A 24419-nucleotide genomic window follows, 5' to 3' on the forward strand; every position below is an offset into this window, starting at 1 on the left:
CTACTTACTTTTCCTCTTGGTAGAATGGAAATTATAGTTTCTAACTCACAAGGCATTATGGTCATGCAGGTAAAGTCCTTGACATAGTTCATGGCACATGGTATGTGTTCAATCGGTGTTCATCTTTCTGATTATGTCAAGTACTATTTGCAGGAGTTGGTTACCTTTTTAGCTAACCAAGTTGGCTAACCGAGTTTAAGGGGTCTGGGTTATCCAGAGGGCTGTGATACTGGACATCTGAACGGTGCAGGTGGCTTGTATCTTACTCAACTGTTGAAAATCTGTTTAGAGGCAGGGCTGCAATTTAGCTTCAGCCTGAGCAGGAAACGTTCCTTAAGCCTCACTTCTGTGTCAACGTCTGGGTATTCCCCATACAGGTCACCGCCCCAAACTAGTTTCTACTTTTAGCTCAATCGCGGCAAATTTCCTTAAGTATCTCTAGGAACTCGGCCCCGCCCACATGCCCCCACCCGGTTGGTTCGAAAGCTCCCGGGGTTTGTTCAATCCTAGGGATTTTTCCGAGTTGATTGGCGGAGCAAATCGGAAATCCTTTGACTTTTCTGATTGGTCGCGTACGGCATTGGGGCGGGGCGTGTGGGAGTGTCTCGTCGGGACGCGGGGAGCTGTCATTGGAAGATGAACCCGGCATTTTCAGAGCTTCGTGCCGTCGCCTAGGTCGCGAGGGGCGGGCCTCCTCCCGACCAGGCTCTAATTGTCCTTTGCATTGGCCAGACATATCGTCACTCACGGAACTTCGAGGTCATTGGTACGAAAGCCCCAAGAGGCGGTGGATGATTGGTTGGTTGTGGTTCCCGCCTCCGCGCCAGTCGCCATTTTGCAGAGGGAGCCGAAATCCGAAAGGCAGTGGTGTGGCTAACGGTGCTGAGTGCGGCGGCAGGTGAGTCGCGGGCTGGGGAGAAGGGGCGGCAGCACTTAAGTCCTGGCTGATTTTCCGCACCATCAGCGGGCGGGAAACCAGAGAGTGGCGGTTGGCCTGCGGAAAGGGGTTGGGCTCCCTGCCTCTTCTCCACTTTCTGTGGGGCCGGCGCTGTCGGGATTCCAGGGAAGCTTGGCGCGTGCACCCGTGGTCCTCCGCTCTCTCGAGGGCCGGCACCTCGAGGGGGAGCGGCTTGGCGGGCGGGCAGAAAAGGCGTTCGGGGCTCTTCCCGAGGACCCGGCGCGCGTGCCCCCCCGCCCGCCCGCCGCGCACGCCCCCTTGGCCACCCGCTCCGGTTAGTGCCCTGGGGGTCTCGCCGCCGTTCCTCCCTGATGGATAGTTGGTGCTTGTGGCAGGGAAGGGTGAGCGGGCCGAAGAGGCGCCAGGGTCAGGGACGTTTTTCCCCAGAGGGTGTCCACAGGCTCAGCGGGATTTGGGCACCTCTGGCAGATGAGTGGGAAGAAGAGGAAGAGAGAAGCAGCAGGGAAAAACCTAGGTGGTGTACTGTGTATAGTTGGGAGGGAGAATCGAGCAGGAGTATTTGACTCAAAGGACATCTAAGTGGGAAGTACTCCCCCTTCCACTTCTAGCACATTCCTTATAGTTTTTCTCATCTATGCGCTTTGTCTTTTTTCGGAAACAAAGACAAGGCATCTCTAGTTTTGTTGCCCAAAAAGATTTTGACTGCTGCAGTGCTCCGGACGTTTATATACTTTACATACAGACCTACTATGAATGGTTAAAACATTCATCATTCGGGGCGCCTGGGTGGCTCAGTTGGTTAAGCGACTGCCTTCGGCTCAGGTCATGATCCTGGAGTCCCGGGATCGAGTCCCGCATCGGGCTCCCTGCTCGGCAGGGAGTCTGCTTCTCCCTCTGACCCTCCCCCTTCTCATGTACTCGCTCTCTCTCATTCTCTCTCTCAAATAAAAATAAATAAATCTTTAAAAAAAAAAAACCATTCATCATTCTTTGGTTGTAGCAGTTCACTTTTACTTCATTTATATATGGGACAAATGCTCTGCTTTTCTCTGGTCGTAGAATGGAATGGTGTATGCTTGGACATCGTCCATATTAAGCCACCGTGGGAAACCGCTGAATTTCAGACGTGGGGCTTCTGGAATTTGGTGACCTCCCGTTTGAGATCACTAGGGTCCAGATGAATGAGAGGTTGGCTGTCCTTGTTGCATTTTCCCTCTGTTCTGCCAGGGAGTAAAGTTTTTCTTTGGTTAGCAGTTTATTTTATTTATTTTGGGGAGGGAGAGAGAATCTTAAGCAGGCTCTACGCCCAGCGCGGAGCCCAATGACAGGCTGGATCTCATCACCCTGAGATCATGACCTGAGCTGAAATCAAGAGTCTGGCACATAACCGGCTGAGCCACCCAGGCGTCCCTGGTTAGCAGTTTAAAAGGAAAATCATAGTCTTTGGAACAAGGACTTTTTTTTTTTATTTTTGAAGAATCTTTGTAGACTTTCAGGAGCTTGGAGGTGCAGACATAGGACTACTTTTAAGTCTTTAGAATGTCAGGCTCACACTTCAAATAGGCTGATGTGTTAAAAGACTAGAATAAATTTCTGCAAAGCTAGTCTGTCTTTATTGCCTTTCTTTTCTTTTTTTTTTTTTTTAAAGATTTTATTTATTTGAGAGAATGAGAGCGAGCACGTGAGAGGGGGACCCCGCTGAGCAGGGAGCCCGAGGCGGGAATCCATCCTGGGACTCCAGGATCATGACCTGAGCTGAAGGCAGTCGCTTAACCAACTGAGCCACTCAGGCGCCAGTTACTATTGCCTTTCTTTAAAATATTGAACACTTATGCTGTTAGAAGTCAATATAGTGACTTTTGGGAGGTAATGACTGGGATGGGAGACAAGGAGATCTGGGTTGCTGGTAATCATTTTGATGGGTTCATGACATTTCATTGAGCTGTTTGGTTATCATGTGTGTTTTTATCTGTATGGAATTTACATTTCAATAAAAAGTTAACAGAAATTGGTTGAGAGTCAGGTGATGGTCAACACTGGATGCTATGGGATCTCCTCAGCTCTTGCCCTAGTCAGTTTCTCTGTTAGCAGTGTGGTGTCACAATGCTGTATTTCCTCCCCTCCGAAATTGTTTTAGGTTCTTTTCTGGGTGTTGATGCTGTTTGCTAGCCAAAGGCAACAACTAAATTTCTAAGAGATACTGATATTTAACCTGCCTTAAGGACTTCGCTTCACATCCCGTTAAATAAACTGGTTCTCTGCTTGAGTTCTCATTTCAAGAGAGTTTAGATGTATTTGTGTTGGCACTGCTTCCATACTTAGGCTGACTAAAGCCTGCTGCCATAGTGGTAGCTTTGAGACTGTGTTTCCACTTACCCACTTGGATGCTGCAGTGGAAAAGAATTTTCTGGCAAGGCATCAAAAGGCTTAGTTGAATTTCCCTTAAAAACAAGACACACTACTCTTTCTTGGCCAAATTATACTTAAAATTGTTTAAATTTTTTACGAGGAGTAACCTCTAATAGAGCCTTGTGTTTTATGTATGGTGTTTCTATATCTCTGTAAAGAACAATTACTTGACTTGCCTTTCTTTTCATTCAGGTAACAGAATTCAGTCACAATGGGGAACGTTTTTGAAAAACTGTTTAAGAGTCTATTTGGGAAAAAAGAGATGCGGATTCTTATGGTGGGTTTGGATGCAGCTGGAAAAACCACCATCTTGTATAAATTGAAACTGGGAGAGATTGTGACTACCATCCCTACAATAGGTATGTTCACGGCCTGTGATGAGACCAGTTTACAAGTTAGTATGTTACACATTTACATGCCTTTTATATTATTGAATACTTCTTTCTGAAAACCTTGTCTGCCCCAAGAGCGTAAACTTTTTGAGGCCCAAACTAGGTAATACAGAATTTCCTAATTGCTCCCTGGCACCTCTAGGACCATTGCTAGGTTTATGGGGCAATCAGAGGGACACGTTTAGGATAAGCACAATTAACCTTATCTGCTTGGCAAAAAAGAAAAAGATAATGATTAAAACGGGGAGGGCGCAGGGGTCCCTGGCTGGCCCAGTTGGTAGAGCTTGCGACTCTTTTTTAAGATTTATTTATTCTAGAGAGAGAGCGAGAGTGAGCTAGCTTTGTTGGGGAAGAGCAGAGGGAAAGGAAGAGAAACCCAAGCCGACTTCACACTGAGTGCGGAGCCCAACGCAGGGCATCTCAGGACCCCAAGATCACAACCTGAGCTGAAACCAAGATTCCGATGCTTAACTGACTGAGCCACCTAGGTGCCCCAGAGCTTGCGACTCTTGATCTCGGGGTTTTGAGTTAGAGCCCCACTTTGGGTGTAGAGATTACTTAAAAATAAAAGCTTAAACAGACAACCAGGGAGGGCAGTTATGCCCTCTATTCCACTCAATTAGTGTGTGTCCCAGCCTAAGCCTGAGATGGGAGCTGGGAATCTGCTGTTGCCTCTTCAGCCCATCTTCCTTCCAGCTGGCCTTTCTAAGTGGAAGCATGTCCACAGGAAGTATGTTCCTAGGGTTTAAAGATGCAGTGTGATTTCCTTCACTCTGGCTCAAGCCAATTACTTGAGTTGGTGTCCAGCTGAAGAATCTGCTTTGTTCTAGTGCTGGAGGAGAACCTGGCAGTGGAGTTATTTCTGTGAACCAGCACTGTGTTTTGTGGGCCATTTGAGGATTTCACAAAGGCAGGTTGGATAGGACTTAATCTTTGCCTTAAAAACTGCCTCTAGATCCAAACTCCTGAGTGAGAATAGGCCCCACGGGATGGCATGTTAAGTCAGTAGTGTTCAGAATGTTGGATTAGTCACAGGAACCAAATGATCAACTTCCAACTTGGGCAGTAGTTTCAGAGATTACAACATTTGGAGAAGGAGGAAACCAGATGGAGAAAACGTTCACACCCACAATTTAAAAAATGTTATTAGTCCAAAATGAAAATAGCGTAATTGCTTGGTTTTCTCCAATTATAAAAATTATTCATGCTTCCATAATGTTAGACATACAGCAAAACATAAACAATTGTTAAAAAACACTACTGTTAAGATTTTGGTGAATATCTTTGTAAAATCATATGCATTCTGTTTTCAAACTTTGCATTAAACAGTGTGTTTGGATCTCTTTCTATATTATTTCCTCTCTGTGGAATGCTTTCCTGCCTTTTTCCTTAGCTTCCTCCCCTTTTATGTAGGTAACACCAGCTCATTCTTTTGGTCTTAGTTTAAACATTATTTATCAGGGACACCTTTCCTGATAGTCTGGACTGGTTTTCCCCTGTTAAAAGTTTCCATAGTAACCGGAACTTCTTAATAATTCTCAACACAGGATCACCTGGGTGGCTCAGTCGTTAAGCGTCTGCCTTCAGCTCAGGTCATGATCCCAGGGTCCTGGGATCGAGCCCCGCATCGGGCTCCCCGCTCAGGGGGAAGCCTGCTTCTCCCTCTCCCACTCCCCCTGCTTGTGTTCCCTCTCTCACTGTGTCTCTCTCTGTCAAATAAAATCTTAAAAACAAAACAAAACAACAACAAAAAAAATTCTCAACACATTTGCCATTGCTTGCCCACTTCTCTTCCTTCCAGCGGTGTGTAGATAAGGGCAGGAACCATGTCTGTCATTTTCACCATTGTTCCCAAGCCCCTGGCAGAATGCCTGGCACATAGTAGCTGTCCAGTAAATATTTGGTGAATGAATGGGATACCAGTCTTGTAGATTGTGAAACTAATGGCCCCCAGTGAATCATCCCCCTCAGTATCCACCCTCTTGTGCAATCCCCTTCTACAGTGATGCTGAGCTTGGCCACATGGCTTGCTTTGGCCAAGGGAACATCAGTAAATGTAATTCAAAGATTGAATGAATAAGTGCTTGTGCCTTGAGGCTTGTACTTTTGGAACATTGCCACCACTGTAAGAGGATGCTCAAAAATGAAAAGACCACCTGGAGAGAGATGGGCCAGTCCACTGCTCGAGGGACTCCATAGCTGGATGTAACTACAGGGGGAAGCCCAAGAAACCCACAGAATTGTTGGGTTCATTATTCTAAGTCACTATGTTTCGGGGCTTAAATAACAACCGATACAGATTAACATCAACATCAAGTTTTAATAACTGGATAGTATTCCATTATATGACTGTATTTTTAATAAATTTCCATTGACGGTTGATTCAGTTATTTACAGTGGTTCTTTTTTTGCAAACATGAACTTTACTCCTTGTAGTAATTTCTGGAGGAAGAATTGTTAAAAGTAATGTACATTTAGGGATGCCTGGGTGGCTCAGTTGGTTAAACGTCTACCTTCCGCTCGGGTCGTGATCCTGGGGTCCTGGGATTGAGTCCCACGTAGGGCTCCTAGCTCAGCGGGGAGCCTCCTTCTCCCTCTGCCTGCTGCTCCCCCCTGCTTGTTCTCTCTCTCTCTCTCTCTCAGAAATAAGTAAATAAACCAAACCAAAACAGAAAAACCTAATGTACATTTAGGGGCACATGGCTGGCTCAGTCCATAGAGCATGTGACTCTTGATCTTGGGGTCGTAAATTCAAGCCCCACATGGGGCACAGAATTTACCTAAAAAAAACCCCAAAAAACCCTTACATACATTTAAAATGTGGGTACACATTGCCAAACTTCTCTCCAAAAAAGTTGTGTCACCAACCATTAAAAAGTGTTCATATCCAGGGAATTTGCCAATCTGATGGGGAGGGAAAAAAAACCACTGATTTTTATTGGAATTTCTTTTACTGTAAGTGAATATATTCAAACATCCATTGGCCATTTGTATTTGTTCTGTACTCAATTTTATTTATTTATTTAGTTTTTAAGCTTTTACTTATTTATTTGAGAGAGAGCATGTGTGCACATGACAGGGGAGGAATAGCAAAAGGGGGAGAGAGAATCTCAAGCAGACTTCCCGCTGAGCACAGAGCCCAATGTGAGGCTTAATCCCACAACCCTGAGATCACAACCTGAGCAGAAATCAAGAGTCGGACGCTTAACCAACTGAACCACACGGGTGCCCCTTATTTATTTATTTTTTAAGTAGTCTCCGTGCCCAGTGTGGGGCTTGAATTCACGCTGGGTGGCCCTTATTTATTTTTTAAGTCATCTCCATGCCCAATGTGGGGCTTGAACTCACAACCCTGAGATTAAGAGTCGTGTGCTCTACCAGCTGAGCCAGCCAGGCACTCCAGTCTATGACTTGATTTTAATTTGGTTCTACTGTTTTTTTTCTTTTTGTTGGCATGTTTATATGTCTCTTAACAATTTGAAGGAGGACATCATGGGTCAGAAACAACTCTTGTCATGTGTTAGTTTTCTAGTCAATTGTCTTTCAACCTCATTTTTTCTGTGTTTTGCCATATAGAATTTTAGGTAGTCAAATTTACCAATTTTTTTTTTTTAAGATTTTGTTTATTTATTTGAGAGAGAGAGAATGTACAAGGGAGGGAAAGGGACAAGCTGACTCTGCACTGATTGTGGAGCCCAGCACGGGGCTTGATCGCATAACCCCGAGCATGACCTGAGCTGAAATCGAGTCGGACGCTTAACTGACTGAGCCACCCAGGTGCCCCCTCCATGTTGATATTAAATGCCTTCTTTATCATATACTAAGTTTTCATGGGTGTATGTGTGTTTTTCTGGGCAACTCCCTGTTGTAGTCATTTGAACTTAATTATTTCACGTGTTACTGAGTTTTGATAATATCTTTAAAAATAATTTGTCTGTTTTCAGAGAGTTCCTGGTTATGTTTACTTGCTTATTTTTCCAGGTTACATTTAAGATCATTTTGCTAAGTTTCCTACCCTACCTCCCTTCCCTCATCACTTTAGGATTAGAATGGCATTGAATTTATACATTTATTTAGCAAGAATTGAGATTGCTGCAATGTAGTGAGTGCCCCTCGCTAAAACAAGGCATGACTCAGTGAGATATCGAAAGTGAGCAGGCCCAGGTTGTGGTGGACCTTGACAGTCATGTTTGGGATTTGGGTGTGGGAAACAAGGAGAGATTAGTTTTTTTTCCCTTATTTTAAATATTTCAGTCAAGCATAAATGTGTAGCGAAGTGATATGACCACATAATGTGTTTTGAGAGTTTTGATTGGAAAATGGTAAGTGGATGGAGAGAGGAAGAGTAGCTGCAGATAGTTAGGTCGCTTCAATAATTGAGGCTACTGTCTCTTGGGTTAGGGTGACCATTAGATATTTAGGAGGTTGAATTGATAAGATTTGATAATGAGATGTTTAGGGGTGAGAGTGTTGGGAGTGTCAGGGATGCCTCCCAGATTTCCGGCTTGCGGGATGAAGTCAGTACAGGGGTAACTAGTAGAGGAGGGGCAGGGATCTTTTTTTGTTTGTTTGTTTTTAAGTAGCTCCTTTCCCAGCTTGGAGCAAAATGTGGGGCTTGAACTCATGACCCTGAGATCAAAACCTGAGCTGAGATCAAGAGTCAGACATTCAACCAACTGAGCCACCTAGGCACCCCTAGAGGGGTGGGGATCTTATGTTCAGTTTTGACATAATGCCTTATTGGAGGCTTTGAGACATCTAATCAAAGATGTTGGATAGAAGTTTAGATTATGAGCCTGAGGCTTAGGAGATCTGGGATGGGGTAATGTAAATTTGAGAGTTGTTGGCACAAAGGTGGTAATGAAGCCCCATGAGTGAATGAGATTACCTCTTGGGGCTGTGGAAAGAGGAGAATGAATGGGGCAGGACAGAATCATAGGAACTCCATCACTTAAGAATCAGTCAAATGTGGTTGAGCTCACTGAGTAGACCAAGAAGGTTCAGCCATAGAAATACAATGAAAATGGGAAACCAGGGAAGAGTTTCAAGAAGGGAATGAGCAGTAGTGTCAGATATAAAATCAAGTTATGCAAGAACTGAAGAGCATCTGTTGGATTTATTGACGTGATCGTTGCTCACCTTGGCAAGGTCAGCTATGTAACATGGTGAAGCAGAAGGTGTTCTTGGGTGAGAGGTGACACAATGGGTGCAGTGAATGTAACTAAGCTTCTTAGAGAAGTTTGGCTTTGATGGGGAAAATAGAGGGTGATATAGCAAGTGAAGATGCAGAGTCAAGGAAGGGCTTTTTTGAAAGATGTGAAGACTTAAGCAGGCTGAGAATAGGTTGGAGACTTCGGAGAGGTCCAGACTGTATGGGTGGATGGGATCAGCATTGGATAGATGCCCCCTTCTCTTCTAAGAGGGAGAGAAAAAAGTATGGGTACAGATGTAGGTCGGTTTCTACGCTGTGTGGTGGGAGGTGGAAGTCAGTCTCATTAATGGCTTCTGTTTGCTCTGAAGTACGCTGTAAGATCTGGGAGAAAGAGGGGACGTGTGAGGTTGGAGAGAGTAGAGAAGGTTGGAGACACCGGTCATGATGAATAGAAGAGCAGAGCTGACTAACATAGTCTGTTTTGTAAGCTATAGATCTTTCTTTCTTTCTTTCTTTCTTTTTTTTTTTTTAAGTAAGCGCAATGTGGGGCTTGAACTCAAGACCCCGAGATCAAGAGTTGCATCTCAACTCATTGAGATGCAACTCTTGATGAGGCTGAGCCAGCCAGGTGCCCCCTGTGAGCTAAAGATCTGTGACTAGCAAGTTGCTTTGTAAATTAAAAGTAGTGTCCAAATATTAGCTGAAATTCATTTGAATTGTTCAACAAGTCTTCATTAAAATTTTTCTTCATCTTCCCAATTTAGGCTTCAATGTGGAAACAGTAGAATATAAAAATATCAGCTTCACGGTCTGGGATGTTGGTGGCCAGGACAAAATCAGACCTTTGTGGCGACATTATTTCCAGAACACCCAAGGTAAAGATTGTCCAGTCTATGGCCTTAGACCCATTTGTATTAAATGTGTCTAAAGATGGATGCTTGAAGCAAAACTTTGTGTTCTGCTTTATTTGGCCTGTCAGTCATTCCTTCTCTTCTGATGACCCACTTACACTTACTGGGGAGGTTTCTTTTTGGAAAATGGTCCCTGCCTTCCTAGAAAAAGTACTTGGGCATTAATGCCCTACATAGAAAATTGCTTTTAATGCAGACTAGTTAAAAAATGGCTATCCTGATGAATTTTGTCTTTTGGTTAATTGAGAGTTGTATGTGTCTCAGACGAAATACCAGGTTTTGGAGAATTTTAGTTTAGTATACCCTTTTATACTCATTGAGAATATCTAAAAATCATGCCACTGGTGAGAAAGAGATGAACAAGCCTGGCTGGAACCCCAAATACCAGCATCTTGTGTGGCCACGGTCCCTCCCTGCTGCCCTGCTATTCTAGAAGTGCGTGAATCAACACGCGTATACCAGATCATTACCTTATTTCCTTATCACTAGTTTCTGGGTTTTTATTTATTTATTTATGATTATTATTATTATTTTTTAAATATTTTATTTATTTATTTGTCAGGTAGAGCTAGCACAAGCAGGGAGAGCAGCAGGCAGAGGGAGAAGCAGGGTCCCTGCTGAGCAAGGAGCCCAGTGCGGGACTTGGTCCCAGGACCCTGGGATCATGACCTGAGCTGAAGGCAGACGCTTAACTGACTGAGCCTCCCGACTGAGCCTCCCAGGTGCCCCCTTATCGTTGGTTTTTTAAAAGTGCAGTTTTAGGGCGCCTGGGTGGCTCAGTTGGTTAAGCAACTGCCTTCGGCTCAGGTCATGATCCTGGAGTCCCGGGATCGAGTCCCGCATCGGGATCCCTGTTCAGCGAGGAGCCTGCTTCTCCCTCTGACCCTCCCCCCTCTCATGTACTCTCTCTCATTCTCGCTCTCTCAAATAAATAAATAAATCTTTAAAAAATAAAATAAAATAAAAGTGCGGTTTTAATGGGTCCACTCCCTTGTCAATCTACTTGAGGTTTGTTTCCATGGATTTTGTGTTGGATCAATGCTACCTTAGAGAATATTGCCTCTCAAAATACCCATAAACTGTTCACCTAGTTTTTGTACCCTGATTTTCTTGTAGCATCATAACCAGATGGTATCTCCATGCTTCCTTTAGAACTTGTTTGGAATCTTAATTTTGAAGATTCCATGACTGGTGGTGTTTGCATCGCATGCATTCCTTAGTGAACACTTGTGTTCGTTGGTCTTGTCAGACCCAGTGCCCACGCCGGCTGGCCCTTTACATTTTAGATCATTGTTTCAGCACTTCGTTCGGTTTGTGGTTCTTGTCTCTGGATTTGGTTATTTTTCCTCAAAATAGTGCATTTATCTTTTTTTTTTTTTTAACTTTTGTTAGTAGAAAATTCAAAACAAATACAAGGAGAGAGGATACATAATGAACCCCCTTGTGCCTGTTGCCCAGCTTCTACAGTTACCAACGTTTTGCCCACAGTATGTTCTAGCAAATCCCAGACATGATAAATGAGGCCTTTTTGCTCATATATATATTTCCTTCAGTTTTCATTTCAAACTGGTAAAGCCTTTTTTTCTGCACATAATCTCCATGCCATAATCACACCCCCAAAATCAATATTCTTTCATGCCAAGTACCCAGTCCTTAATTGAGTTTCTCCAGTTGTATCAAATATGTCTTTTCCACATTGGATTTGTCTGCATCAGGAACCAAAGTTCAGACATTGCATTTCATTGTTCTGTCCCTTTAGTCTCTTATTCTACAACAGATCCTCTCCCAACGCTTTGTTTCTGCGCCATTGTTCTTGTTAGATGTTTATCCCACATTCTGGATTTGGCTGATTATTATAGTATTACTTGTTTGTCTTGGGATATCTTGTAAAACGGTGGTTCTAGAGGCTTGATTATGGTTCATTTTGGCGGCAAGAATACCTCACAAGTGGTGCTAAGGATTCCTCTTGTATCACATCCTAACACAGAAGTTTGGCCGTCACACTTTTAGGGATGCTGGGTGGGTTCGGATGGTATCAGCCTAATTCTCCCAAAATAAAGTTGCCTTTCACCTACTGATTTTAGCATTCATGGAACACTATTACCTAGATCTGTTATTTCATCAGAGGTACAGAACGGTGATTTTTCTAGATCTTGTCATTTCATCTGTATTTGTTAGCTGAAATCCTTTTTTTTTTTTTTAAAGATTTTATTTATTTATTCATGAGAGACAGAGAGAGAGGCAAAGGGAGAAGCAGGCTCCCAAGGAGCAGGGAGCCCCATGCGGGACTCGATCCCAGGACGCTGGGATCATGACCTGAGCCGAAGGCAGACGCTCAACCATCTGAGCCACCCAGGCGCCCAGCTGAAATCCTTCTAAACAAAGAATTCCTTCATCAAATTCTTGGTTTCTCTGAAATACAGTGTATGTAACAAAGGCAGAAAAAGTGTTTAATTCTTTCCCTTTATTGATCTTCAGACAAACAACTTGATACCCTAGCAACTTCCATGATGACTCTTAGATTTTTCTATCTTTGTGTTTCAGTCCACTGCAGACAGTACTTTAGATACCCGGAGTGTTTATCTTGGCTTGGCGCTTGCCATTTTGGCCAAACTGTCGCAGTTCCTTATTACTTAATAAAATGAGAAAGCATGGGTTTGAACCACAGCTCTGCTATGAAACCTTGGGAAAGTTTGTCTTTTCTCTCTGTTTCCTTATCTTTAAAATGGAGGTAGTACCTGCTGTGTTGGATCATTTGGCTTAAATGAGAATGATTTTGTAAAATGCTTAGTTCTGTGGTTGGAAGGTAGGCACTCAGATAGGAGCCTTTATTAGTCTGGGTTCTCCAGAGAAAACAGAACCAATAGGATGGATGGAGATATATATATATACATATATATGTATACCAGATTAATTATGAGGAATTGGCTCACATGGTTATAGAGCCTGAGCAGTCCCAGGATCTACATTTGGCAAGCAGGGGAACCGGGAGAGCCAAAGGTGGAAGATCCAGTCCAAGGGCAGAAGACCAGGTCCAGGATGGTCAGGCAGAGACTTCACTCCTCTTGTGCTCTTTTCAGGCCTTCAGTGGATTGGAGAGCACACCCTCCCCCCGCCGCCCCATGCTGGGAAAGACAGTCTGCTTTACTCAGTCTACTGATTTAAATGTTATTAACTTCAGCTAGAAACACCCTCACAGACACACCCAGAATAACGTTTGACCAAATGTCTGGGCACCCCGTGGCCCTGGTCAAGTTGACACGTAAAATTAACCGTCACCAAACCCAAATTGTGAGAGGTTTTACTTCCTCATTCTCTGGCAGGAGTCCTTTTGCCTGCTCGATGTAGAGTCACATTCAGGCACCAAATTGAAATGCCTTTTTGTTTTCAATCTTCTATTCATAACAAGCCCAATTTTATGGAACTTCAGTAACTTGCTCTGATGGCGGCCACCTGGCTATGATCTAGGGCCCTAGGGTGGCCAGTTAGACTCTTCGTGAAACTACAAATGGGGACTGTTTGAAGAATGGATTTGCTCTCTGTGATGGGTTCAGACATCTCAGCCAGGAGTAGCCTTGGATGCTGCCCCTGTTTCTCCTGCCAGCTTCTCAAAGGTCAAGCGGTCTTTTTTAATTTAAAATTTTTTCATCAGTATTGAGTATGACAGACTTAATGATAGCTTTTATCTCTCCATTAAGACACTTAACTGTGTGTTCACTTAGACTCACTTGTATAGATTGAAATTTGAACTGTTTATTTGATTTCTTAGTTGATTATATTATAGAGAGTGCATAAAATGGTCTGTTAGTTCTCACTTGGAAAGATTTTTCTCCTTGATTGTAGGTTCAGTTATTTTAATTCGTTAAATGGCAATACATGTATATGGTTCAAAATTCCAAAAGATAGAAAAGTATATAAATGTACAGCCAGGGCTCTTCCTATTGGCTGAACCCACCAGGAAGTGGGAGGGTGACCAGTCAGCCCTGGGGCAGACAGCAGGTAGGGGAATGCGTAAATGTACAATTAGAGCTACATGAAACAAGTTGAACCTGTCTTTATGGCATAGCTCTTTAGATATGTAAAGATAGCTGTCAGTCCCTCCAATGAGTCTTTTCTCTTGATAAAATATCCCTAGTATATCAGTTCTTTTTCATCTGACATGGTATCTCGTTCCTTTGCCATCCTAGTCTTTGAATCCTTCCAGTTTGCCTGTGTTTTAGAGTGTGGGGTCCAGCAGCGACCACGTAATAGTCGCAGGATGTTCTGATTGTCGGATGATGGAGAAGGCTTTTTCTTGCTCATGTCCTAGAAACTGAGCTGCCATCACTGCTCTTGATACAGCCTGGGAGCAAATTAGTTCTGGCAGCTGCTCACATTTTTGTCGCACAGAGGGCTTATTGTCAGCTAACCACCTGGTTCTTACTATCATTATTGCCTCAGGGAGTACTGCTGAGAGGGTCTTCCCTGTTCTGTATTTGTGTGTATGTTGGATTTCCCCCTGTGGAATGCTCTGGAGATCGTCTTGCCCCACTGCTCCCTCCATCCAGTGTGGTAGCAGCCAGGTTGCAGGGGGCAGCCGGCTTGGCTTAGACTCTTGCTTCCTGGGGATTTCTCCGATGCTGTCTAGTATGGGGTCCTGCAAAGCTTTCCCGACACCAGCTTCCTGGAGTTGGGCCAGACTTGACAGGTTAGGGGCACAAGACTCCCTCCCTTCAGATACCTGCTGGATGCTGCTGGTGCAGTGTGTGTGCGGCAGGCTCTCTTAACTCTGGAGAGTACATGTCCTTCCTTAGCTGATTGCTTTCAGTGAAACCATACGCCTAAGTCGGGAGAAGCTGTAAGGACATAGAAGCCTCTTGTCCTTTCCAGATTCGGATCACCATCATGCTTCTGATTTCTTTCCAGGTCTGATTTTTGTGGTCGACAGTAATGACAGAGAGCGAATCAATGAAGCCCGAGAAGAATTAACGAGAATGTTAGCAGAAGATGAGCTCAGAGATGCAGTCTTATTGGTGTTTGTAAATAAACAGGTATATTATTGGCTTTCTGAGTACTGGGACCGAAATTGCTGCCAGATATTCACTTAAAAATACAGATATTTAAATTAGATGTCTGCCTCCCTCTCTCTAGCCCCTACCATAACCTTTCCCTCCACCTCCTTTTTTTTTTTTTTTTAAGTAAGCTCTAGGCCCAACATGGGGCTTGAACTCACAACCCTGAGATCAAGAGTAGCATGTCCTACCGACTAAGCCAGCCAAGCGCCCCCCCTCCTCCTCCTTTTTAGCTTATGTCTTCTGTTCATTCACTCAACAAACATGAATTGAGCATCTACTAAGATCCAGGCATTGGTTTAGGTATTGGTGACATAGTAGCGAGCAGCAAGATAGACAAAAATCCCTGTGTTCATGGAGTTTCCATTCTAGTGGCAGGAGAGTCAGTCAGTAAGAAATATGTAATGTGTCTGCTGGAAGTGTGGTAGAGGAAGGGGGCAGGCTGGAAGTGGGAAAGGGCCAGAATGCCTCCATGATGAGATGACGTCTGAGCAGACCTGAAGGCCAGCAGGAAGGGAGCCGAGTGGGGCTAGGAAAAGCACGGCTGCCAATGCAGCTGGAACAGAGGGGGCGGGGGTGGTGAGGGCGGAGATGGTTGCATCATATAGGGTCTGTTGTCAAGGAAGAGAAGGGGCTTTTACATAAATGTAGTGGAAAGCAGTAAAGGAAGAGTGGGAGGAAGGCCAAGTGTAGAGCCGTCCTGTCTTGGGATTCAAAGAGGAATGAAGCTGGGAAAAGAAGGTAGCATCATGGAATGAGGTAGAGTTGTGGAATGCACCAGCCTGAGATGATTTCAGTCAGGTAGTGATGTGTTTCCTTCCACTTTCTCCTTCATGAATACATTCGTTACGCGATTGAGCTCATGCTCTTCTGACAGGGCCGCCTCCTGTTTTGTCACTTCAGATTTATCGAAGGCATTTTCTCTTGCCCTCCAGCTCTTTGTAAACATGATTTTGTTTTATATTTTATTTTATTTTATTTCATTATTATATTTTTTAAATAGGCTCCACACCCAGCATGAGCCAAATGCAGGGCTTGAACTCATGACCCTGTTCTGAGATCAAGACATAAGCTGATCGGGACCAACTGAGCTACCCAGGCATCCCTGTAAACATGATTTTAAATGGTGGCTGGACCGTCATTCGCTTAGTGTTTACCCTACCGTTAGGTTCGATGCCAGTCCTGAATTTTACTCGTGAACATAATGGACTTTCAAAAAGATAATTACACTTGTTTTTTTTTTTTTAAAGATTTTACTTATTTATTTGAGAGAGAGAGTGAGAGAGAGAAAGAGCACAAGAGGGGGGAGCGGGAGAGGGAGAAGCAGACTCCCCGCTGAGCAGGGAGCCCGATGCGGGACTCGATCCCGGGACTCCAGGATCATGACCCGAGCTGAAGGCAGTCGCCCAACCAACTGAGCCACCCAGGCGCCCTACACTTGTTCTTTTTAATTATAAAAGCAGAACATGCTCATGGCGTAAATCTGGCAGCAGTTTAGAATACCAAGTGAAATATTCTTGCCTCACTCTTCAGAGTAAAATAATATTGTTAAATTTCTTCTGTCCTTTTTCAGAGATACAACTTTCTATGCCTGTATAAGCAGTTATATGATTGTATTCATATTTACTTTCTGGAGATCCACCTGCTTTTTCACTTAGCATATTTTGATGTCATTCCATATCAGTATCTCTAGATATACCTTAGTATGTGCCAGGCACGGTTCTAGGAACTTGGAATATATCAGAGGACAAGATAGAAATTCCTGCTCTTGTAAAACTTGCGTTCTAGTTGGAGACAGATAATAAGTCATCAACATAGGAAATAAGTCAGTTTTATAGTACAGTAACGTGTGGTGAGTGCTGCATTTGAAAAGATGAAGCAGGACAATTAGGGAGGGGTCCTGGGGCCTCGGGTCCCGAGGGCCTTGCAGACCACCGGGAGGACTCCAGTTCTTCCCCCTGAAAGAGATGGATCTGCTGCAGAGTTTTGAAAGAATGACTTGCTCTGACTTTCACTGGCTTGAACATAGACCTGAAGGGAACAAGCACACAAGCAAGGAGACCAATTCAGAAGTTTTGTCCGTACCCCAAGTTAGAAACGGCGGTGGGATCGGGTGGGTAGCCATGGAGGTGGCGAGAAGTGGTCCGATCCTGCATCTGTTTTCATGGCAGAGCCAGTGGGTTTTCCTGATGTGGAGTTGGGAGGTCAGAGAGAGAGAGAAATTGAGGATCAGCTGAGCTAAGACTGTGACTAAAGTTTTGGGAGAAGAGCGTATTTCATTATACAAATGCATCATTATAAACTGACTTTTTTTTTTTTTGAATTTGCTTTTTCAAGGATCTTCCCAATGCGATGAACGCAGCAGAAATAACAGACAAGCTCGGCTTACATTCCCTCCGCCAGAGAAACTGGTACATTCAGGCCACTTGTGCCACCAGTGGAGATGGGCTTTACGAAGGCCTGGACTGGCTCTCCAACCAGCTCAAAACGCAGAAGTGATCGGAAGCGCTCCATTCCCCATGCATTGTGGCAAAGTCAGCTGGCCTCTTCTGTGTGCGTGTGTGCGTGTGAGGAGCCGAGGATGGGTGTGTGGCTGGGAGTGGGAGCAGCGTTCTCACACCGTGCCTTAGACGTGCTATAAGAAAACCAGGCTTACATTTGAAGAAAAACCAGTGTTACACTTTAAATGCTACCTTCCATTTCAGGAGTTTCGAGGGTCAGCTTAGGAGGTGATGGAGGGGTCCATAGGGCTTTCCTGGCGCACCACCTTCCTAAAGGCCCTGGGGGTGGGCAGGAGGAGGAGAGCTGGCGTGGGGCCCGAGTGGAGCTGTGCCGTCCTGGGTCTGGCGGCTCTGCCTGCCTGGGGTCCTGTTAGACTTTGGTGGCCTTTTGTAAAAGAGGAAGGGCCTGTCGTTCTTCCCCATCACTGCCAGAGCTAGCAACTCACTTTTCAGTGCTTTAAAGCAAACGATCCTCAAGAAAAAAAGACTCCTGCTTGCTGCAGGGTTGAAGTTCAGCTTTGAACTTTTCCCTTAAGTTACGTTCTTCCTGGTTTAATGTGCTTTATTTAAAGGAACTCGAGATCTTTTTCATTAGAGTATCAAGACTCCATTAACACTAGAAAATCATCCAGGCCTTCCCTCATGCTAGTTCCTTCCCCTGTTTGCCTCTTATAAGCCAAATGGAGACCGTTTGGGTTAAGTAACCCAGTGTGAGGCCAAGACTCTTCACTGGGGCCACACAGTCAAGCGAAGGGCTGGGTTACGGAAGCGAGCTGAGGGTTGGAAGGGAGGTGAGGGTCGTGTTTGTGTCCTTGTATCACCACCTCGGGTTTCAGACTCCTGAGACTGCTGCTCCCACTTCTCTGCTCTGCTGAATGTTCTATGCTCGAAGCAGGAGGTTCACTCCTGGGATGGAATCGTCACCAGGTTCAGTTGTCTCCGTTCGACTTGCGGTTTTGGTTAGTTTCTGTTCCCAGGACCACACACCTGTGAGTTCTGAGAGTGAGAGAGGATCGAGAGGTTCATTTTGGAGACGAAATTCCCGGCAACCCCTGTTATTGCCCCTGAGTTGGTGCTAAATTTTGCTATGAAAAATGTCTAATCCTGACCGCTCTCCACGGTGCTGACTCCCTCTTCTGGGTGGCAATAACGTCCTATGTGGAGACTTGCTTTATGTTGTCTTCAGAATATTCATAGAAATGGCCTGGGATGAGCTCGGTTTCACACGGTAGCCTAGAGCTCGTTTGCGCAAACAGCTGTCAGCCAAATGTGTACCTACACGCTTCCCCTAGTTCACCTTTGAAAATTCCTTTTTCAAGAAAAATGTTTATTTAAATTACAGAGGAGGGGAATGTAAGGTGAATTTTAACAAAAGTAAACCTTGTTTATTGATGATAATGAAGTTGGTATTACTAGGAAAAAGTTTCATACCATGATACATGTGGGGTGTAATGTTTTTCTTTAAAATATTGACTTGAAAGAATGTTCATTGCAATACTGGCATCCAAGTCCAGATTTAGTTTTTAACCATGGAGTAATTCCTGAGAAATATGTAGGTTGTATGCCTCAAATTGGCAGGGCTGTGTCTTACACTTTTGTATTTATACTTAGTACAGTGTACCTAGTACAGTGCTAGGCCTCATTAAACAATTGTTGATTGGTTGGACAATAAAGAACTTGCTTTGGAAGGAGGAGAGGACAGCCATGTGCTTCTCAATGTCTTGAATGACTTTAGAATTCCTTTTCCCCTCCATCTTTTTTTTTTTTTTTTAAGGTTTTATTTATTTATTTGACAGAGAGATAGCGACAGCAGGAACACAAGCAGGGGGAGTGGGAGAGGGAGAAGCAGGCTTCCCGTTGAGCAGGGAGCCCGATGCAGGGCTCGATCCCCGGACCCTGGGATCATGACCTGAGCCGAAGGCAGACGCTTAACGACTGAGCCACCCAGGCGCCCCTCCCCTCCATCTTGGCAGACTTATTTTATGCCTTTACCAATACTCCTCACTGATAGTTTTCCTGGCGCATTCAGCTGTGGTCTTCTTCTAGGATTTAGGGCTGCTGATTAGGGGTAAGTGGGGCCACCTCAGTGTAGTTACTTTGAACTTTGGACTTGGGTTCCTGAATGCCATGTTGACATCCCAGCTGTGTCCCTTACTAGCTGCTGGCCTCAGGCCATTTACTCCTAGCTTCTGTATCTCTGAGCCTCAGTCTGCTTAATGTTAAATGGGGATAATAATACCTGCCTAATAGGGTTGTGCAGATTCAGTGTCTCAGACCTTTGCACACCTTGCTCTGGGGTTTCCCTGGGAATATCTTGATGTCTAAGTGTGAACAGCAGTGCTGGCCGCAAACTGATGAACATTATTTATAGGAGAAGGGAAGTGGGATGGTGGGGGGGGGCTACATTTAATCTCTCTCTTGCTCTATTTACCTTCTAATCCTGCTGAGTGCTCTGTCCTTTTCTAACCATGGAGAATGCTAATGAGACCAGCCAGGATGCTTGTTCAACAAGCACATTGCTGTGTCCTACCCTCACCTGTTCCTCTTCCTTTTTTAAGTGTTTAGGTATGTATGTATGTTAAAGTTTTGTGGTTTCTAGTATATGCAACCACAACTACTAATTTTCAACAACCCCAAAAGAAACTCTGGATCCATTAGCATCCATTCCCCATTCTTCCCTTCCCCCAGCCCCCCGGCAACCACTAATCTACTTTCTGTTTCTTTGGATTTGCCTATTCTGGGCTGGTGAGGGGTCTGGGGAGCTAGTGGGAACTTCAGGGAGTGCTGAGGTGCTGTTGGCCTGACCATGCTCCGGCCAGAGGCATCAGTCTGAGGTCCAGATGAGGCAGAACCCCAGGGAAAGACTGCCCCTTAGGGACCGTGGTGTTTATTAGCTTGAGAGGGAATGCGGTGCCGCCAGTAATTACGTGGGACACGGCAGAAAGTGGGTTGTGTGGTCACCTATAGAATGGTAAGAGCTCTGAACCTGGAATCAAAGTCCAAAGCTGAAATTAAAGCTCTGCCCATTCACTAGTTGGATTCGGTTGGGCTACTCAACCCCTGACCCTCCATTTCCTCCTGGAAATGGAAGTTCCCAGGCTGACCTGGGATACAACAGCTCTGTGTGAATACCAACAATATGGGGTAATAATGTAGGGGTTCTGTGAGTCCGTTCTATAGACTGTGGGTCCTGTGGTTAGATCTATTTTAAATAATGTCTTAATAGAGCTGGGAATATTTCCATGTGAGTTGCTCAGCACAGGAGGGTTGAAGTTTCAAGTGAAGTGAGGTAGGACACCTAGAAGTGACCGGAGACCTTTGCCCACAGGTCTGATGGAGGTTGTCAAACGGTACACAGAAAATCTGATGATGCATTGTGGAGATGAAATTTTTTTCCCTTTGAAAAATTTGATACTCGCCTCACCTTTTTTGGTAGCAGCTTTGTAGAGATATAATTCACATACTCTACAGTTCACCCATTTAAAAATTGACAGTCCGTGGTTTTTAGTATACTCAGATCTGTGCGACCATTACCACAATTTTAGAACATCTTCCTTATCCTGAAAAGAAACCCCGTACCATTTAGCATTCACCTCCCATCTCTCTCAGATGCCCCCCCCCCCCGCCTCAGTTCTAGGCAACCACTAATCACTCATTGGTCTTTCTGTCTCTAGACCTGTCAGATGCTTTTTTTTTTTTTTTAAAGATTTTATTTATTTATCTGACAGACACAGCGGGAGAGGGAACACAAGCAGGGGGGGTGGGAGAGGGAGAAGCAGGCTTCCCGCTGAGCAGGCAGCCTGATGCGGGGCTCGATCCCAGGATCCTGGGATCATGACCTGAGCTGAAGGCAGATGCTTAACGACTGAGCCACCCAGGCGCCCCTCAGATGCTTTTTAAATTGCTTTGTCACACCCTGTGGTCTCTAGGAGCATCATGCGAAGAACTTCTGTTTTGATTTTCATTTTTTTTCATCTTTTATTCTAACGCATGGCATGGGAAGGATGGCGCCGTGCACGCACAAGCCTCACACGCGAGCGTTGGATGGACCGCTGAACTTCCAAGTGTGCAGTCAGACCAGCTACTAACCTGGCCAATAAGTAACTTGCTGTGGCTCATCGCCACTAGGTGGTGCTGCTGCTTCGTCCCACTGACCTACCCACAGCCCTGGCAGGGGTGGGCCTTGGGGGTGCCCAGAATCCATCTTCTTCCTGGATACCGGGAGTAACCTAGAAAACAGGGACTGCAGGGACGCCTGGGTGGCTCGGTCAGTTGGGCGTCTGCCTTCAGCTCAGGTCATGGTCCCAGGGTCCTGGGATCGAGTCCTGCATTGGGCTCCCTGCTCGGTGGGGAGCCTGCTTCTCCCTCTCCCTCTGCCTGCCGCTCCCCACGCTCCTGCTCTCTGTCTCTGACCAATGGGTGAGTGAAATCTTAAACAAACAAACAAACAAACGGACTGCAGCCAGGGATATGCCTGGAAGAGAAAGGCAAATGGGCACCCAGAGCAGAGGACTCGTGAGTGCCGATGATAAAGGTGGCAGCAGGCTGATGGTAACTGTAAAGCAGTGGTCACTGCTATCTACCGAGCATCCTGGAGACGTTCTAGGCACTTTACATACATCATCTCTACCTCCCGCTCCAAGGTACATGTGTTGCATCTACTTTGCAAAGGGAGAAACCAGGGTTCCAGAAGTTACAGTGACTTTCTGGAGCATGATTCAAATGTCGATCTGGGGCACCGGGGCCCATGTGCTTCCAGAACACACCGCCACCTCAGACTCTGCAGAAGACCACACACTGGCCTCCAGAGCTTGGCACGGGGGGAGAGAAAGAAGCAGAGTTGCACTGTGGAGACAACTGGGGAGGGCCCAGAGCCTGGGGTCACAGCAGCAGGTGCAGAACAGTGTCAGCTGACAGGAAAGGGAGTGAGTGCTGCACGAGGGGAAGAGCCAGGGCATGGGGATGGGAGATGCAATATTAGGTCAGCGGAGACAGCAGCCAGGGAGACCTGGACCTACCTTGGGCGCTTACAATGTTCTTTGGGAAGCAAAAACTACAGTGTTCTAAAACTGGATTGTGTTGATGGTTGCACCACTGTACGCATTTACTAAGAACCTTCAAATTGCTTTCAAAATGGGTGAATTGTATGGTAGGTAAATTACACCTTAAGAAAGTGATGTGAAATTTATAGTCATGAAACCAATAGCAACGAGGGTGCCGAATTAGTAGGTCTCAGCAGTGCTGTAGGCACTTTGAGAAGAGGGGGAGAGTATCATCTCCGAGTAGAAAGTCTGGCTGATGGCTGTCCAGCCTCTGCTTGAATGCTTTCAGTGCCAGGGAGCTCAGTACCTCATAAAGCAGCCCATTCTAGTTTGGGATAACTCTCAAATCTTCAGAAAGTTGAAATCTATCACTTGCCCTTATCCTTTTTTTTTCTTTTTTAAAGATTTTATTTATTTGAGAGAGCACAAGCAGGGGGGTGGGAGGGGCAGAGGAAGAGGGAGAAATAGGCTCCCTGCTGATCAGGGAGCCCAGGGCTTGATCCCATGACCCTGGGATCAGGACCTGAGCCAAAGACAGACACTTAACCCACTGGATAAAAATACCAACCTCTCTGAGCCTTATATTTTAAATCTAGCCTTATTTCTTCATCTTGCTCACCAGAAATCCTCAAAGATTCTGTCAGGTGCTTTGCCAAAAGTAAGTACACAGGATGCATAGCAGTGTCTCCATGTACCAGTCTGTCAACATGGGAAATGAGGTTAATTTGACCAGTGAGTACTTTGGCCATTAGTAACACCTGCCATCTTCTATAAGGACTCAAAACCTAGCTGTCTACAGGTCAGCATCAGGCATGCCAATCTGTAATTTCTGGAATCCACTTTCTCCTATGTGGACAATATTTCCCTATCTCCAATTTCCCCCCACTCCTCGTAGCTTTTGATTTCTCAGTATTTACCAGTAGGCGTTCTGCAGTCACACCAGAAAGTTCTCAGATATATTTAGTTGGGATCAGGAGAGCTGAGCCCATATACAGCAGCAGGGCTCTCCTTGAGCCTCATCTGTCTTGGGTCCCAATTACCCCATAATCATGTTTGTTCACCTTTCCAGCTTGAAGATTATTCTCTTTAATGCAGGAAATGGAAGGAAATAGGGAGAAAGGAGGCTTTAGCTTTTCCCCAGTCTTTTATTAATATCTTTTATTAATATCATGTCATCTGCCTTGAACATCTCTGCCCTGTTGTTCTTGCTTGGAAAAAAATTTAGCTTTTAAAGGCTGCCTTTGTTACATGTACATTTTTATCACAAGCCCTCATCATTCTGGTATTCAATAATAGTAACACCACCTAATGTTTCTTACTTGCCATGTTCTAGTCGCCACGCTGTCTTAACACATATTTGTTTAATTAGTAGACATTTCCAAAACCATCCATTCTTATAATCTGTCCTTCAGTGTTTCTCATTCATGTCCTCTTAAAATCTGAGTTTAGCCCTGGGCTCCCAGTGCAGCCACTTGGATTTCTTTATTTTTTTAATTTTTTTATTGTTATGTTAATCCCCATACATTGCATCATTAGTTTTAGATGTAGTGTTCCATGATTCATTGTTTGTGCATAACACCCAGTGCTCCATGCAGAACGTGCCCTCCTCAATACCCATCACCAGGCTAACCCATCCTCCCACCCCGCTCCCCTCTAGAACCCTCAGTTTGTTTCTCAGAGTCCATCGTCTCTCATGGTTCGTCTACCCCTCCGATTTCCCCCCCTTCATTCTTCCCCTCCTGCTACCTTCTTTTTTTTTTTTCTTAACATATATTGCATTATTTGTTTCAGAGGTACAGATCTGAGATTCAACAGTCTTGCACAATTCACAGCGCTTACCAGAGCATATACCCTCCCCAGTGTCTATCACCCAGTCACCCCATCCCTCCCACCCCACCCCCCACTCCAGCAACCCTCAGTTTATTTCCTGAGATTAAGAATTCCTCATATCAGTGAGGTCATATGATACATGTCTTTCTCTGTTTGACTTATTTCGCTCAGCATAATACCCTCCAGTTCCATCCACGTCGTTGCAAATGGCA

At 45.0% G+C, this 24419-nt stretch overlaps 1 protein-coding gene across 1 annotated transcript; it reads left to right on the forward strand.

The window, feature by feature from the left end:
• Nucleotides 1–849: 849 nt before the first annotated feature.
• Nucleotides 850–19021, forward strand: LOC110570375 (ADP-ribosylation factor 2). Its single transcript, XM_021678385.1, has 5 exons — nucleotides 850–898; nucleotides 3521–3687; nucleotides 9637–9747; nucleotides 14689–14813; nucleotides 17172–19021. Exons 2-5 carry the CDS (start codon nucleotides 3540–3542, stop codon nucleotides 17331–17333), a joined length of 546 nt encoding a protein of 181 aa, XP_021534060.1. The 5' UTR covers nucleotides 850–898; nucleotides 3521–3539; the 3' UTR covers nucleotides 17334–19021.
• The last annotated feature ends 5398 nt before the right edge of the window (nucleotides 19022–24419 follow it).

Source organism: Neomonachus schauinslandi, chromosome 15 (assembly GCF_002201575.2).
Source record: "Neomonachus schauinslandi chromosome 15, ASM220157v2, whole genome shotgun sequence".
Taxonomy (NCBI): domain Eukaryota; kingdom Metazoa; phylum Chordata; class Mammalia; order Carnivora; family Phocidae; genus Neomonachus; species Neomonachus schauinslandi.

Excerpts from the sequence above, each read along its gene's own strand:
- LOC110570375 (XM_021678385.1), top strand. The coding sequence starts at position 3,540 with ATGGGGAACGTTTTTGAAAAACTGTTTAAGAGTCTATTTGGGAAAAAA. Across the intron at positions 3,688-9,636 it reads GACTACCATCCCTACAATAG|GCTTCAATGTGGAAACAGTA; the intron begins GTATGTTCACGG and ends TTCCCAATTTAG. Across the intron at positions 9,748-14,688 it reads TTATTTCCAGAACACCCAAG|GTCTGATTTTTGTGGTCGAC; the intron begins GTAAAGATTGTC and ends ATTTCTTTCCAG.